The 17,758-nt window shown below is 40.2% G+C and overlaps 1 protein-coding gene across 1 annotated transcript in view; it reads right to left on the bottom strand.

Annotated features, from left to right (window-relative positions):
- Positions 1 to 930: 930 nt before the first annotated feature.
- Positions 931 to 17,758, bottom strand: part of rad50 (RAD50 homolog, double strand break repair protein) — a gene marked incomplete at its 3' end in the record, with an annotated part of 40,294 nt that continues 23,466 nt past the window's right edge. The window contains exons 19-26 of the mRNA XM_080854953.1: positions 17,034 to 17,126; positions 16,831 to 16,944; positions 16,536 to 16,663; positions 10,720 to 10,944; positions 3,265 to 3,350; positions 2,058 to 2,200; positions 1,533 to 1,666; positions 931 to 1,117 (exon numbers count right to left, since the gene is read on the bottom strand). Coding sequence (XP_080711079.1) covers positions 931 to 1,117; positions 1,533 to 1,666; positions 2,058 to 2,200; positions 3,265 to 3,350; positions 10,720 to 10,944; positions 16,536 to 16,663; positions 16,831 to 16,944; positions 17,034 to 17,126 — 1,110 coding nt within the window. The remainder of the gene's footprint in view (positions 1,118 to 1,532; positions 1,667 to 2,057; positions 2,201 to 3,264; positions 3,351 to 10,719; positions 10,945 to 16,535; positions 16,664 to 16,830; positions 16,945 to 17,033; positions 17,127 to 17,758) is intronic.

The raw sequence follows: 17,758 nt of genomic DNA, 5'->3' as shown, positions 1-17,758 counted from the left end.
GTCTCTACAGATAAAAAAGGATGAGGATGAATCTCACGTTTTCCCACTCCTTTACGTTGTCCATGACTTGGCGCAGCAGAGTACAGTTAGAATTCCCAGAGGCGGGGGCTCCACTGGCAAACGCAACAATCAGGATGAGGAGCAAGGCAGGCAGCATCTTTTCAGCGATGGTTTGTAGATGAAACTCCGTGGTGGTAATTCAGACTGTGGAGGTTGACTAGAAATTATCCTATGTGCCAGTTTCTTTTGCCAAGTGCACAGGTGTTGTCTTCTGCCTGGCCTCGGTTTCTGCTCTCCTTTATATGCTGCCGAGAGCAGAGACTTCTGCTTGGTCAGCTCCGCTGCATCAGGCATCCTCTGAGCTCAGAGAGCATTTAAGACTATCTTGATTGAGATGTGGTTGATACAGTGCATCAGAGACATCACCGAGAACCTGTGTTCTTTGAATACCGGATTAGAGCAACGAGAAAATGGCCAAGACAACCACACTGCCTGAAATGCTATTTGCCTGCAGTGAGGTCTCGGTTTTGACAGATAAAATAGGTCATGCTTAATGAATACATAATTTTACATTAAACTGTAAAAATGCCAATACATTGCAAATATCCTACTGACTCTTCATACCATCTGTGATGTGATACTGCAATTATAGACAGATATCCCCATGATTAAAATGCATATAAAATGGTCCTATTTGGAAGAGATTTTAAAAAAGGGGGTGGGGGGGGGGGGGACAAGCAAAAAATGATCCTGTCATTTGCAGTTTTGGCTTTGATCATGGGAAGGTCACTTATAATGAAGTTTGTGACACTTCATTTCACGTACACTTGATTCGGCCATATCAACAAGTCAATCATTACAGCTCAAGTGAACATCAAGTGAACAAGCACAAAAAGCCCAGGACACCTGCAGTCTAGTTTTTCAGTCTTTTTAATGCAGGTAAGTATTGACAGAGGAGATATCACACTTTGTGATCTCTGAGCACTGCTCGACATTTTTCTTTATTCTGTAGAAATGCTGCATGTAGTTTGAACGGCCCAGCAGCTCCACAAAGTCTTCGTCATGGGTGATGATAAGCATCTGGAAGTTGCGTTGCTTCTGGCGAATCTTTGTGATTCTATAAAATTAAAAGCAAAATGATAAAGGGGAGTGAATATGGGTAAAAAAAAACACAGAATCCAAGCTGTCGGTTAATGTATAACATGAGTAACTTAGTAACATAGTAGACGGCAAAAAAATAAATAACGAATGTTGTCTGTCCTTCGTTTTGGATTTAGGTAATGTCTGCCAATATCATTATTTTAAAAAACCTGATAGAAAAAAATACCTTCAACGTTAGGAGGCCTTCTCTTAAGCATGAACAATATATGTTTAGCTGGCCTGAAAAGCACTTCTAACAATTCATTACATTCCTAAACTCACAATGTCTACATTAAAACACACACAAAAAAAGATTTGTGTGTCGACACAACTACTCACTATTGACAACTCCTATTATTCTACACACTGTACTCATATAGCGTGACACTTACTCTATAAGGGCATGAGCGAGAGACTCAATGTTCTCACGATCCAGGTTGGTGGTGGGCTCATCCAGGGCCAGGATGCCACAGTTAAGACAGAAGGTTTCTGCCAGAGCCAGCCGGATAATGAGTGAAGCCAGGACCTGGGGGTTTATGCATTTGTATTTATGTTTTTATGTATTTGTATGTTATATGTATTTATACGGCCTATGTTTATGTACTTTTGTGAGATGTAATGATCCAACATGGCCCAAAGCACTGACTCAAAACGTTGTATTGATGAGTCAGTGGTTTACAATGAAACTCACCAAACAAACAAACAAACGTCACCAGCCTTATAAAAAAACTTAAAGAAAAAAGAAAAAGTCTTGAGAATGAGTGCATATGGAACATTCTAAACCAACACTAGGCAACAGCAGAGCTCAAAAATATGGAAGAGATTAGAACACAAGTGAGCTTCTGCATTTAGACATTTCGCTTGACACTTAAACCATGTGCTAAGCTCTGGGGTTTGCATACTGTTGCTACAGGTACCTTCTGCCCAGCACTGCAGCGTCCTCTCATGTCAAGTGCGGTATCCCCCTTCACCATCACCACGCGATACTTATAGATCCGTCTCTTTGACTTGGCCGACTCGCTCTCATCCATGTCTGAGCGGATCTCCACGTACTCAATGTCTGCGGGAGTAGAAGGGGAGTTTCAGAAGTTACTGGCAATGCTAACCGCATTCTAGCATACTTTAGCCTAATGTTTCTTATGGTCTTTAATTCGGAATTGTATAAACATTTTGCATAGCATTTGAGTGGGGCTTAGATAATATGACATTACACTACACAACATCACAAAATAAATGTCAACAGTAGCAAAGGGTGTATAGGTCTATACTACACATCCATACGGCACTAAAATTTGATAGCAAGAATATATAAATAACACATGAATATATTACACATGAATCAAAGCATCTACAGTCGTGGCCAAAAGTTTTGAGAATGACACAATTATGCATTTTCACAAAGTTTGCTGCTTCATTGTCTTTAGATATTTTTGTCAGATGTTACTATGGAAGACTGAAGTTTAATTACAAACATTTAATAAGTGTCACTGGCTTTTATTGGCAATTACATGAAGTTAATGCAAAAAGTCAATATGTGCATGATGGACCACCTTGCCATAAGGCAAAAGCGATAACAAAGTGGCTCGGGAAAAAAAACATTGATATTTTGGGTCCATTGGCCAGGAAACTCCCCAGACCTTAATCCCATTAAGAACTTGTGGTCAATCCTCAAGAGGCGGGTGGACAAACAAAAAAAAACTATTTCTGACAAACTCCAAGCATTGATTATGCAAGAATGGGCCGCCATCAGTCAGGATGTGGCCCAGAAGTTAATTGACAGCATGCCAGGACGGATTGCAGAGGTCTTGAAAAAGAAGGGTCAAAACTGCACATATTGACTTTTTGCATTAACTTCATGTAATTGCCAATAAAAGCCTTTGACACTTATTAAATGTTTGTAATTATACTTCAGTCTCCCATACTAACATCTCACAAAAATATCTAAAGACACTAAAGCAGCAAACTTTGTGAAAATGTATATTTGTGTCATTCTCAAAACCTAAGAAAAGACCTAACTTTTCATTTGGATACAATGTAGTGCAATGTAGTAATACCCTAAGCTTTTTACTTCATGTCTGTTAATGGGGTGTGATGTGCGTGTTTGTGTGCAGTAAAAAGTGACACCTTGTCCTCGGTAGGTGTTTCTCCACAGATCCCGGATGATCTTGTTTATCTCCTCCATCTTCTTGCTGTGGAACTTCATAATTGTTCTGTGAACCAAACAAACACAGTGACATTGGAAACAGGTCTGACAGCTGAAATCCTACCAGAATGAGATCTCAGTCACTCCAGATGCAACAATGTCAGCTTCTCACTTATTCTGTGTCACTATTTCTTCTGCCCAAGGGGCAGAGAGATAATAGAAAATTGCTTGTTGGCACATATACTAACGATAAAGTCAGTGATTCTTCAGATAGATAGTCAATGGGCCTGCAGCATTCTCTGCTGACTATCTGCCACACAGTGGTGGCTCATCATATGCCAGTCTGTCCATGTTCAGTTGTGCCTCTGACCTATAGGACCACATTTGAAAACTCTTGAAAGCAAACTTTATAAAAAATAATAATAATAATAAAATAAAAAATAAAAAGACAGCAAACTGTAAGTTCGTCACTGCTGTGTTTTACTGATGTATATTTTACTTGTGAAAAATAGCATTCTCACATGCACACGTAGACAGGAGGATAAGGACATTCAGGGAGTAACAATGGTCAACTGTAGTTTGCAACATAGTGGGGGGACAAGTTTGAAAGTTCTCCACATTGTAAACCTAGAAAATAATGTGGAATATTTCCTACTTTCTCATTGTCAGAAGCTATGCATATGCATACAGTGGCATATGCCTGACCCTAACCTGTTGAAAACTCTAGACATAAAAGGGATCTGTCACCAATGATGATTTCCATGACTCTGCAAGTGGGTGTTTAGTCGTCATAATCTCTAACGACCACATCTCTACTGATAATGATAGGAAGCGCCTCTTTGAAGGCAACAGGATGATGCTAATCTACCACGGCCCATTAAGGTGCTGTGAGCTGTCACTTCCGTTGAAGATACTTGTTTTTAATTAGTCATCTACTTTTGATTTTCTCACAGTATTAAAAGGTGCATTCCATGATTCTGGTGAAAGGTGATTGACATCCGAGCTCAACAGCCAATTAAACATCCCTCCCTTCCGTGGTCCTGAAGCTACGTGCTGATGGTCTGGAATAGTGTATAGCTCTGTCTGAGCCACTTTGAGTTATGTACTTATAAATGTATCTATTTACTTATACTTAGTTATTTACTTATTAGAAAGTGTATTGGATTAGAATTAGGAATTTCATGATTAACCCCTCGTAGTTATGTCCAAGGCAAGATGTTCCTCAAGCTTTGGTAAAACATAAAATGCTAATGTTAATAGCAATGTCATCAATTTGACCCTTTTTGAGGTATGGTTTTATAGGCAACTAGTTTTGGCACCAGCCTCAAATTAATTTTGATAGCATATGTTCATGTGGAGGACAGATAAACACCTATGTCTTTCCCACTAGCCATCCAGGATATGCTTTATGTAGTTGACTCGAACACCCTGCACGAAATGGTAGAAAAGCTTTCACAGCATGACATTTTCAGCTATACTGCCAAAAGACACCAGTTGGTGTGATCGCAAGCTTCTATCAGGGTCAACTGGGCTGTTGGTGGTGTTTGCAAGGTTTTTGCATGCTTTTAAGGTAGATAGCTTGCTAGTTTTGGAACTGAAATCCTTAACGCTGCTTTACGTTTTGTTTATCCAACACAAGGGAGAAAGTAAGTGTATTACACCTCTTTGATAAAAAGCAAATTTTTACATTTTCTTACATAATAATGTATAATGAAGATCCTGCAAAATTCACCAAACAGTTTACACACTGCATTTTTGTGGCTTTGTTAATGCTCTGTTTCACAAGTAGCATTTTTGGCGCGGCCTAAACTCATTCGCCGCATGTAACTCACTGGATTCAGTGGATTTCACAGCATGATATAGCATGTTAAGCATAACCTCTATAGTGCTGACTGATCAGATGGGTTGCTTTCAGCTGCCCTGAGTGTGGTTGGCTGATCACGGATCATGTCTGTAAATCAGGGAGTAGAAAGTGTGGTGCTCTCGAAGACAGGGAGGAAGAGGCTGTCTAAACAGTAGCTGATTTTTACAATATTTATTTCAATTTAAGTATTTTTTTAGATGTTTCAGTCAATATCAGTCTTGGGTCTTCAAAAAATAAGGGTCGCGTGTATAAGCCATCTTCCAAGGATTTATGTGCAGTTTTCGGGGCTTTTTTGTGAACTGGATGACACTGTATTGCACTGTTAAACATCTTAAAATCTTTGACATGTTTTTGGAAATGCATTAGATGACTAGACCTACTGCATAGCAGTGCGTAATATTACTGCAGCAGAAAGTGATAAAATGAGCAAGAATTAAGCGGAATAACAAGATGTGTGAAAATAATCAAGAAACGCCACATGCTATGGGAAAAGTTCAGACTTTTTTGTAAAGAAAAAAATTGGGAGGTTTATTAAAATGATTTGTGCAAAATGATTTGTGCATATGCATCACTGAGGCAATTTAAATGTCAAAAATGCCTAAAAGGCCTTGACCTGTCATGAGGATTTTTTTTTTTTACATACTGACCACATACATGCTGACACTAAACTTGGGAAAGTCTAATGGAAGAACCCTTTACTTAGTCACCTTAGTTAACTAACTGTATAACTCACTCACAGTGAAGCCTGATAACAGAGACTCTAAGAGGAAGTGTCTGTATCAGAGCTGACAAATCCCACTGATGAGACAAGCTTTGGTTTCCTACGTCCATATTTGGTCAAATCTTCAGAGACATCCTCATGACTTGGCTTACACACTTGTGATGCAATACTATGAGATGCAGAACCAAGAGCAGGTGAGATGCATGTTAAAAGCTTAGTAGAATGCTAATAGCATTAGTGGTCCTTTGGAGAATTACGAATTCTTCATTGTGCAGGAAACATCAACAGTTGAATCAGGGTGTGAAGTTCAAAAGAGGGTGGATCCTTTGGAAAGACAACCACTCTACACACTAGGTCAAGGCAGAGGAATTTTTGCATTTTGAAATGGCCAAATCGGAGTCTGCACCTTCATCAAATAGAAATGCAATATAAGGAAATCAAAATTACTTATGTGAAGGGGAATGAATCAAACCTTCTCCCCACTGTTGGGCGAGACTGAAATGTTTGTTAATGTCAATCTCATCATTCTAAAAGGAGTTTACACTCGTTATTGGAAAGAGTGCTTCACATTTTTTTTTACACTAAGGCCATGTAATGATGGATCCTTTGGTCAATAAACCTTTTTTTGTCTCTTTTGTTCTTTATCAATTTTTTATTTGTTCACGGTCATAGTTTTGCAGATTTTCAGAAACTGGTCTAAGGTCATAGTCTTTTAGCACAAATGTATATTCTACCTGTAGCTGCATTACCTGGACATATCCATGTGTGTGCAACAGAAATGTTGCACACAGCCACAGTTAGTCTTTATTGCCAACTAAACAGATTTACTTTGACTCACATACTTCAGAGAATGAATGGTCACAGATACAAATCAAAGGTGAATGCTGACTTTCATCGCCCTGATGATATGGACCATAATGCACCTTGAAATTACCTTCAGTCTGTTAAAAAAGTTAAACTGCTTCATCATTTGGATGATGTCTGATATCAAACTGTTGATACAGGCTTTTCTTCTGCATGTTTATTTTAGAGCTCAACATCTATCTTTTGTAACATATATAAAATCCCTGTGGGTAAACTATTACTAATATAAATTATATATAACTGATATAACTACCAAGGACCTCCTTGTGTCATGCTGTACAACCTGACAACTCACTTCTCTCTCCCTTATAGTACACAAACTGTGAAACCTGGCCCCAACCCTAAACCTAACCCTAACCCTAAAATGAAGAAACAATTTAACCAAATATTGAGGTTTTTATTACTCAAAGCAATGCTGTTGAAAAACATTCAACAAACTTCTGAAAAAGTAGGCTTGAAAATAGCTTAAAAATATGAGGGAAACAACACATAAATAACCAAATAACTTAAATAACTTAAACTATGATGGCAGTGTATGGCCAAATGTGACAGACCCTAACTGCCACGTATTTTATGAACAGGGCCCAGGCTAATCAAATGAATGAATATCGAGGAGGCAAGAGTTTAGCAAAATAAAACGTTTTATTTCTGTAGTTTAATAAATATCTGGTCACTGGTATTTAATGACATGACAAAAACAGTTCTCACACACGCACACCCTCATACACTGCCATCATAGTTACCCACGATTACCCGCGATATACAGGCTACTGGCAACAGTAACACACCCACCAAAAAAAGCTATAAGATCTGGAATAACCCAACTCACGCACACGAACCAGAGCAATCAAACGTGTTACAATGTTTCAGAACACTACACACATTAGTGAATAGCTGCCACACTACTACACCACGTATTATGGTATGCACTTCCACACAATGCGCACACTTGGGAACCACTACAAACTGAACGTTAGGGTTACACAGTAACCCCGTACATCACAAGATGGCCGTTAAGTAACAAAAGCACACAAACACATTCATGCAAACAAAATACAGAAAGATCCAAAGAAAGTAACATAAAGTACTGGTGCTCTCTCACAGCCTATTAACTCAAAACAATTTAAGTACTGGAAAACAGTGGTCAAAACACGACGCAGTGTACGTCTTTCTTCTGAGGGAGCGTTAGACCACCCGCAACCAAAACTCCGGAGAGGGAGAGGGAGAGACAGCTACGGAGCAATTAACGCACACACTTCTATTCTCCGTGCAGAGCAGTCCTCCAGCGACAAACAATCCGGCAACCACGCGCAAACAATTCAAATGGCCGATTCAAATGTCATCTGAGGTAGCCATTGCGCACAGCACACGTGTAGGCTTACTAGCGAAGCAAACTTCTTGTATCACGTGACTGCTGAGGGCATGTCGCGGTTCTGCCTCCTCGCATCGCGATGCAGGTTCGTGGCCCAGAGTGTCGCGATTTCTCGGTTCGATCCAATATCGTTACAGCCCTAGTGGAGAAGGTCCACACTTTCAAGTTCCTAGGAGCCCACTTATCAGATGCCCTCTCATGGTCTGCCAACACCTCAGAGATAGTCAAAAAGGCACAGCAGCGATTACAGTTCCTGAGAGTACTCAGCAAAAACAACCTAGATTGTAATCTGATGGTGGCTTACTTCATCTCGGCATGGTACTCCGGTTGAAGTGCGGCAGACAAGAGAGCCCTCCAAAGGGTCAACAACACAGCAAAAAAAGTTCACTGGCTGCTCACTGCCCTCCCTGGAATTAATTTCCCGCTTCCTTGGCAGGGCAAATAACATTTTAAAAGACTCCTCTCACCCAGGCCACCACCTGTTTACTCTCCTGCCCTCGGGCAGACGGTACAGGTCCTCTAGGGGTACTCAATAGGCGGACCGCGGTCCGGATCCGGACCCAACCCAAACCAAAACCGGACCCAAGCCAAAATCAACATTCTAAATGAATCTCAATTAATCATGATCTAAGCGAGTTTTCATTGGTGCGTGATTTTGTGCTATATATGTTGCCCTACTCTGTGTGGTTTCTATCTTCCGTGTCCAATCCAGAGGTCCAATCAGGAGCTGTAATAACAACATCACTATGACAACTCACTCATTCAAGATATTGCCGTGATTGTTTCTGCTACGGGGCACCCGACAACGGCGACCCAATGCCGAAAACGCTATAATAACGTCCGGAGACGTGGGAAATCCAAGCTGGCAGGTAACACACGTTCTCGTGGCCTCACGGGAGGTGGATCTACCCCGACCCAGGACCTGACGGCAGAAGAAGACATCGCCACGTCTACCCTCATGCCTGAGAGCATGCAGGGATTTGGGGGCATGGAAATCAGCACCCAACCCAGTGCACCAGCTGACCAAACCCAAGGTACATAAATAAAGTCCACATACACAGAGATGAGTTTACAAGATTTATAATAATACTGGCATGAAATAAATGCAACAAAGCCATACAATAAATCAAATGTCACGCAGCTTCAATTAACCTGAATCATTTGGGTCAATGTGTACGCTAGATGTATGCCTATTTTTAAAATATCTTGGATATGGATATCACAATGATTTCCTCATGTGGTAAATACTTTATTTTCCTTGTAATTATATATGGCTTGCCAAACAATTGGTGTAAATCTCTCGTGTAGACGAGAGAAGTAAAGTGTAGGCTACTGTGCAGCCAAGCACGCGTCCTTAAAATAGCGTTCTGAATACCCGCCACAGACTTTACACATTGCGCCTCTGACATTAGACTAGCTTTTTTCTGGTCAACGGCGCACGGCGCACGCCTTTGTTTTGAAACTGCAAAATACCACTTGCGCCAGAGAAACACCTTCTCTGTTCCGCCCCCGCCCATGTCGGCGCAAGTTCATTTCGACGCGCGCCTCTGGAGGGAAAATCCCGCTGTGCGCCGGGTGCAAGATAGGAATGATACATGCGTCGGTGACAATTTCAATTGCGCTGGGTGCAAGATAGGGCCCTCAGTGTTATTGTTAGATCAGCCACACAACAAGTGCATGCATACCTCAACATAATGTTGTGAGTCTGCCTTTTCAACCATGAATATGGTGAAAAACAAATACAGGAGCACACTCACTAATGAACATTTACATCAGTGCCTCTGCCTGGCCCTCACACCTTTTATGCCCAAGTTTAAAGCACACAAAAGGTGTCTTTCGCACAAATATGGCCAGACCACATCACCTTTGGTGCATAGTTTGAAAGTTTTTGTTGGAGTTCTGTTTTTAGATTTTGACCGTCACTGTTCCGGGCCCTGGACTGAATGGAAATTTGGCGAGTGGACCTTTTGGGTTTCTAATTGAGTACCCCTGCTCTAGAGCAAGGACTGCACGTCTAAAGGACAACGGCAATCAGAACATTAAATACAGACATGCACTTAACATGGAATTTCATTGTGCAATATTAATACATTAATCACTTTATTGACTGCAAGTCACATATGCCATCTCAGTCACCTTACACAGCTACTTTATTTATTGTTCCTTAGTACTTTAATCTATACCACCGCATTTTGTTGAACTCTTAGGTGTGGTAGGCAATCCCTACATCAGAATACTGCAGGGGACCTGATGATGAAATAAATATCTAATTTATATTATATAAATATATATCATTTCTGCCGTTGTATTAATATATACATACATATATACATACATATATATATAAAAGCTATTTGTGCTGTTTTTAGCTAGTTGTACTATTGTTGTGTTATATGTTGTTGTTGTGTTGTATGTTGTTCCTTGTCGCACCAGGAGCAGCACTCCAGATTTTGTTGTATGCGAATACAATGACAATAAAGGTTTTTCTATTCTATTCTAGTAGGATCAGCATCAGCTGTGGTCATTGTTCTCCACCATAATACCCCCAGAAAGACATGGCGGTACTTAAGCATCCATAGAGACAAAAAGGTTCCAGGGGTTAAATCTGTACTCACTGATCTAGGGCCTTGTAGTAGATATCCAAGTCTTTGTTGATGAGCTCAGTTGTTCTCATGACGATCATCTTGTCCCTGAAGCGGTCCACTGCATGCCGGTACTGGTCTTCACGGAGCTCCTTCTGGCAGCGGATGATCTCCTCCTTGAAGCCGTTCTGTCGTCCCAGTGTCACACTACGTTTTCTCTTCAGCTCCTCCAGCTTGTCCTCCAGCTCTATCCGTTGTCTGTCACAGAGCAAGGTAAAAATGTGATGAGACAGCGTGAAGCCCACTAATTTGAAGTAATTTAATTTAACTGATTCATATACCATATTCATATCGGTTGGTCGGTCTATCAATCATTTTCTTTTCTTTTCATTCTAAATATGTGGAAGACTGCACCACTGAATAAAGGTGTAGGTACAGTTGGAGCCTCGCAGATTCACTGTGGGATTAAAAAACTGAACTCTTACAGTAAAACATAATGGCTTTTACGCATCTGTGCTCAAATAGCTTCTTGTTAGAGTAGACTATGATGTAGAGAATTGGTAATACTTTGTACTAGATCTGAGTTCGATAATCAGAAGAGCCAAGAGCCATCAAGGTTGAGGAGAACTGGAGCTGGTTTAATAATATACACACGCCGACAGACGGGGAGACAGGACTCCGGAATCCAAGATCTAACTAGACACAGAATACAAACTGTTCTTATACCCATCAGAAATCCCAGAATAGTATGTAATTGTACCTCTACATATGAATTGTCTCTAACACTACCCAAATAGGGAAACAACCCCTTTTAGCCAGAGTCTGAGTGTCTGACTAGGTAGGCTACAGCTGCCATTCTGCTAAATTTACACTTAAGTTACAGTAAGTAAAAAACTCTCTGTCTAGCCTTTAGGCCTACAATACAGTGAACTCTGAACTCTGCTTTACCATTTAAGGTATACTGAAAGCGCACATGAGTGTTGTACTATTAATAAGTGACTAGGCTATTTCAGTTTAACACAAAACGCTAATTCAGGACTACACCTGAGATCAGATTACCTGAACCACTTCCTGTCCTGGCCAACTAAAACTCTGGCATTCTATTGTCCTCTCTCACCCTCTTATTCTCTCAGCGTCTCTCTTATCCCCTTAGTCCCTGAAGACACTACATGCCAGCTCTCTCTGTGCGCAGAGCCCTAACTCCCGCAAACAAACTTTTGACCAACGCAAGCTCCTGCCAGATTCCTTGTTAGCCAAGAACGTACAATTAACAGAGTATACGTTTACAAGCTGAGCACAAGACATGGAACCCTGCTAGCTCACATGCAATGGGTACACAAAGCAAGTCAGAGATGACATGTTAACTCTGCAAAGAGAATAAAAGGAGCGACAAACTGCATGCTAAGAACATGGCACAGCAAAGACTACAGCTGACATCAGTACCACAACTCTCCTCAGCCTGGCTCTTCACCTTTTATGGCACGTCATTTTGACTCGCCAAACCATTTTCAAACAAATTCAATTAAATGTCATAACCCTGCATCACTACCACATAGTCTGCCCGTCACGCTGCACGGCAACATTCGTGAACTTCTGTCCATAGGGGGTGCTGTTATTGATACTGTAATTTCAATACCTCTTTCAAGTAGCTGTTAAGCAAACATTTTAAATTTGGTACGCTTTAACTACATTTGCTCACTTGGCTTTATTTGCTCACATCTCCTAAAGTTCCAAATTCCAGCAGTCAATATAAGATTGTATGAATGGCCAATGTTAACGTCATTTTGTAGGCTCATTCATGATGGCATATACTAGGTTCTATTTACACAATTTCAAACAAGCCGGCCAAAAGATGTCGCTACAAAAAGCTACAACCGCTTGCAGTTATGTTTAAGATTGTCATCAATCAGAGTTTCAAATGTATAGTTTAGTATATTTTATAAGACTGATTAAGACTAATTTGTAACTGATCTTTTATTTTGACCACTATGGTAGACACTACACTTTGTGTGGTGCCTCCATGTGTTCAACTTAATCGATCTGCTGTTGTGTTGGATAGTTCATTTCTATTCAATCGAGAGAGATCACCAACTTTTTATTGGTGCTGTGCTGTATTATAAGGAGAGTATTAACATTTACTTGGCACCTGTCTACAGTTAATGTAGCTACATTCATTGTTGCTGTCCGTGTGAGAATGGTACCTATTGTCCCTTCATATTTTACTGCGTGAGGACAAAGGCAATGTACTTGTTCAGACCAGTTCTTTTTCATTTGTCCACCATCAACGTTTTGTTACCCTTTATTATGGACAAACTGTGAAATTCCACTTAACAGTCAAATCGAAACGGCTGGTTGTATTTGCGTTGATTGATTGACAAATGCAAACTCACTCCTACACATACACACCTGCAGTAAGTCCAAATTAGAGATATTTTCCCTGTACAGTTTATACTGAAGTCAACCAAAATCTACAGCTTTTTAGGTATTTCTTCTGAGGATTTAAGGGGTTGTCGAGAGAACTGAATGGGCCTTTCTTTTCAATAACAGTCTACCAACACTTCCCAGGGGTTAAAGCAAAAAAAAATCCTGTGCCTGAACTTTTTTTGTATGTGGTCGAGTGCGAGGGGGTGTGTGGTCCTGTGGCGAGGACACATTTACAAGGTCAAAAAAACAAACACATTTTTTTTTTAGAAATGAAGGATGGCAGATTATGGTGGGACTTTTGAAACTGCAATCCCAAGAGGGTCAGCAATAGTACTCCACCTCACAACAATATGGTACTAACACATGTAGCATTTACAATTTCTCTTGATATCAAGTTTTGCTGCTAAGCTGCATTTCCATAATTACTTTGTTCAAAAGGAATAATCGTAAATTAAAATATACATGTTTTATTCTAGCATACAGTAAGTGCTGAGGCATTGGCTTTATTCATGTTCCTGCCTGGCAAGTGTTGCGTTTTTCCTGCATTGTCATCTTCATCAAAAAAACGAACAAGGACATTGTCTATGTGGTTGTTGGTGGCTTCGTCGACATTTAAGAAAAACATGTCGTTTTTTAGCTTTTCCGAAATACGTATTTTGGACTCTGGTGTTATGCCGTGTGTTAAAATAGCTGGCATGCTGATTGGCTATTGACAGTTTAGTCAAAGCAGTTTTGACTTCAGCTATTTCTTGGCATTAATTCAACAGGGGTTGGGCGAGCCTGGAAGACAGATTGTGTTCTGCGATGAACGTACATACGCGTATTTTCAGGGCACATTAACGGTCAGTTATTGATGCCGGTATATCAGATGTGGTTGTTGCTCCTGGTAAAAGCGTTGCGTGTTGGATAGCACGAACAGCTGCTCTATGAGCGGGGTCTAACTCGTGAAGTGGAAGCACTGGAAGCACTTTTTCCCCGCTAGTTAGTGTGCTTGCCCGAAGGGAAGCACACTATTGTTCTTCGTTTTTTACTATTTTTTTTATTCTAGTAGTTTTTCTTGCAGCTAACTACTCCTCGCCCGATTGAGATAGAGACGCCGTTCAAACACCAAAACGTCCGGCCCGATCCGGTGCAAGCTGCTATGACTTTTCGTGGCGGTACTCCTTGCCACTCCTTTTTTATTCCTCTTTTTCCATCACCTTTTTTCTCCATAGACTTGCATGGCAGAACTTTGAGGCATTATGACATCATAATAGGCTCATTAAACTGGCTTGCACCTGTGATTCACTGACAACTCTCACTGACACCTGCGCACGGTTCCTCTTCTCTCTCTGTCCCTCTGCATTCAACTGTATAACTAGGAATATTAAGAGACACCTTCCATACCAGGGCTCTACTCACTCATGCATACTCACTCATGTTTACTCACTCGTGCATACTCACTCATGCATACTCACTCGTGCATACTCACTCATGCATACTTACTCATGCATACTCACTCATGTTTACTCACTCATGTTTACTCACTCATGTTTACTCACTCATGCGTACTCACTCATGCGTACTCACTCATGTTTACTCACTCATGCATACTCACTCATGCATACTCCCTCATGTTTACTCACTCGTGCATACTCACTCATGTTTACTCACTCATGCATACTCACTCATGCATACTCACTCATGCATACTCACTCATGGATACTCACTCGTGCATACTCACTCGTGCATACTCACTCATGTTTACTCACTCATGCATACTCACTCATGCATACTCATTTGTGCATACTCATTTGTGCATGCTCATCCAGCAGGGAGAGCTGGAGAGCTGACACCTGCCCCAATTCCAAGGCACTTGTTCTCTCGGTCATGGCCGCAACAGAGCAAGCACACTCTCGCAGTTCGTTCACGAAACGCATTCTAGTTGCATACAGTAGGCTAGCTTTCTTGAGCACCTGCTTCTATTAACTTCTTACACAGGCTACCAAAAGACTTACCGTCCTTCCCTATCTCTTCTATCCATGCCCAGCGCCATTTATTTTTCAATCCTTTATCAACTAGGAGGGCATCATCCCAAGGATTCCTGAATTTACTCTGCTTCGGTGTGACAGTATCTTTACTTTGGTCTCTACGTAGCATAGGGCAGAGCGATATAGAAAGGCCGGTCCTGAAAGCACATTTTCACAAGACCCGCCCCAATCTACTTCTGATTGGCTAATAATGTTATTTTGAGCGCCTGAGAGTTGTGCTCCTTTCATATCATTGGCAGACGAACTCATGAACTCGAAAGTAATGGTGATGATATCGAGACGTGTGTTTAAAAATAATAATAATAATATCCGCAGCCAAGCGCCGCACGCCGGAAATCCGGCACGGTGCCGGACTACTTTAATCCCTGACTTCCTAAATGGTGTGCCTCACTGATATCCGCTACTAAATTATGGATCAGCACTTAAGAAGAATGCCACAAATTGAATAAGTACTGCATAGCATAATAAGTAGAGGATGTGTTCAGAGTGTTTTTCTGAACCTATGTAATACTTAAGCTTGTCTTGAATGTGCTACAAGTCATCTGATAAAAGTACAGTGTTTGCCACAGGTCTGAATTGAATTTGAATAGAATAAGACCTGCAGCTGCTGCCGCCTCTCCCTCAGCACTCTAACTATTTGTACCAGCAGCTTCACTGGCCGACTGGAGTTTGAACAGAGCCATTCAAAGACATTTTGTAGGGCAGGGTCTCAAGCTAAATAAGAACATCCCTCTCACTCTCACATTTATAAAATAATATATACTTAAGTTTCAAGTAGGCCTGTGAGTTTTTTTATATTTATATATTGAAAAGACACACCTACAGTAATAACCCTAGCCTATCAATGAAGATGTGGATCAAGCTAATCATTCTTGGCCATGTCAGAGCATTCTATGATTGCATAGACTAGAAATCACATAGGCCTAATCCATATTTATTTGTTTAAGTTGCCAAACATGTTGTACTTGAACAGAAACTTAAAATACAGAAAAAGCCATTTTCTACAGTTTTGTTACAGTTATTGAGGTTGAGAACAGACACAGGTCTATCTCTGTAGGGAACCTTCCCATGTTCTCCGACACTTACAATAACACAAGCTTGTCAGCCTGTTAATGGCAAAGACAAATTGTTTACTTTGATGCGGTTGGTTGCCCCACAGGGATTGTAGGTGGACTGTAGTTATATAGGTGCTTCTCTACTCATAGCAAAACTCAAAACGCCATTGTCATCATTTCTCACTGTTGTTATTACTCCATTTTTTTGGGGCAAAAACATCTGCTCAATACTTTAACCAAAGCAATGTACCCACATTTTTCAACGGACATTTAGTTTTATATTTGTTTTGTTATGGATGTGCTAAAAGTATTTTGTGAAACACCCAAAGTGAAATCTTACTGGCGGAGCTCCATGACTCTCATGCTTCCCATTTCCTTCAGAAGAGCCTCTCGTTGTTTCGAAACCTCTTTAAGTTGCTCACCGCGCTTCCTAAAGGTGAGATTATCTTGCAGCAAGCGTTCCTGGACCTGCACAAAATAAAAGTGTACAAAAGTCTTTTTCAGATTTCCCAAAACCAATACTATTCATCCTTCAGTCATTTGGATTTGGCAAACAAAAAGAGGTTTGGTTTGAGGAGGGGAGGAGTGGACAGCATGCCTTGGTTAATCATGCTGTTTTTTCATTTGTTTTTTACCTTTTGTGTATCTATGTCTTGTCTGATGCTGGCCATTTCTTTGTTGATCTTCTCTCGAAGTGTCTCCGCATCATAAAGTTTTGTGTTCGTCTCCTGAAGTTCTGATTCTTTTTGCTTGAAAAAATTAGCACAATTTTTCAAACTTCCCTTAATTATAGCATAGATTAAAACATGGTTATGAGTATGACACATCACCTAATTACCTCTTTGTACTCTTCTTTCCCCTTGTCAACATACGTCTTGATTTCTCGTTCCAGTGTCATTATGTTTTTCACTTTGTCCTTAATTGCATTGATCTATGAGAAAAGGATACAAATATTTTTTAGTTGGGTTAATAGACAGACCTTTCATACCTCTTTATGAATCATGAATTTCCTCATTGACTTATCTAATCACTTAGTGAGACACTTAATGTGCGAGGCACTAACTGTTTCTAAAACTCACTGCACTTATAAAAGTGTGGGAGTTTCTGTGTGTATGTGTGTGAGAGAGAAAGAAGACTTGTAGTATTGCATTATACAGCCGCGGAAAAAAGAGACCACTTTTAAAAAATCAGTTTTTCTTTTTTTACTATTTATTGGTATGTGTTTGAGTAAAATGAACACTTTTGTTTCATTCTATAAACTACTGACAACATTTCTACTGAATTTTAAATAAAAATACTGTCATTTAGAGCATTATTTGCAGAAAAATGACAATTGGTCAAAATATCAAAAAAGATGCGGTGTTTCCAGATATTGATTTCTGATCTCTTCCTAAGTTAAAGAATTAGTATTGTGTAGTTTAAGAATGAATATGAACTTGTTTTCTTTGCATTATTAGAGATCTGAAAACATTCCATTTATTTTGCTGTTTTGACCAATTGTCATTTTTCTGCAAATAAATGCTCTAAATGACAATATTTTTATTTGAAATTTGGTAGAAATGT

This window comes from Sprattus sprattus, assembly GCF_963457725.1.
Source record: "Sprattus sprattus genome assembly, chromosome: 1".
Taxonomy (NCBI): Eukaryota; Metazoa; Chordata; class Actinopteri; order Clupeiformes; family Clupeidae; genus Sprattus; species Sprattus sprattus.
This window is presented reverse-complemented; position numbering and strand designations above follow the sequence as displayed.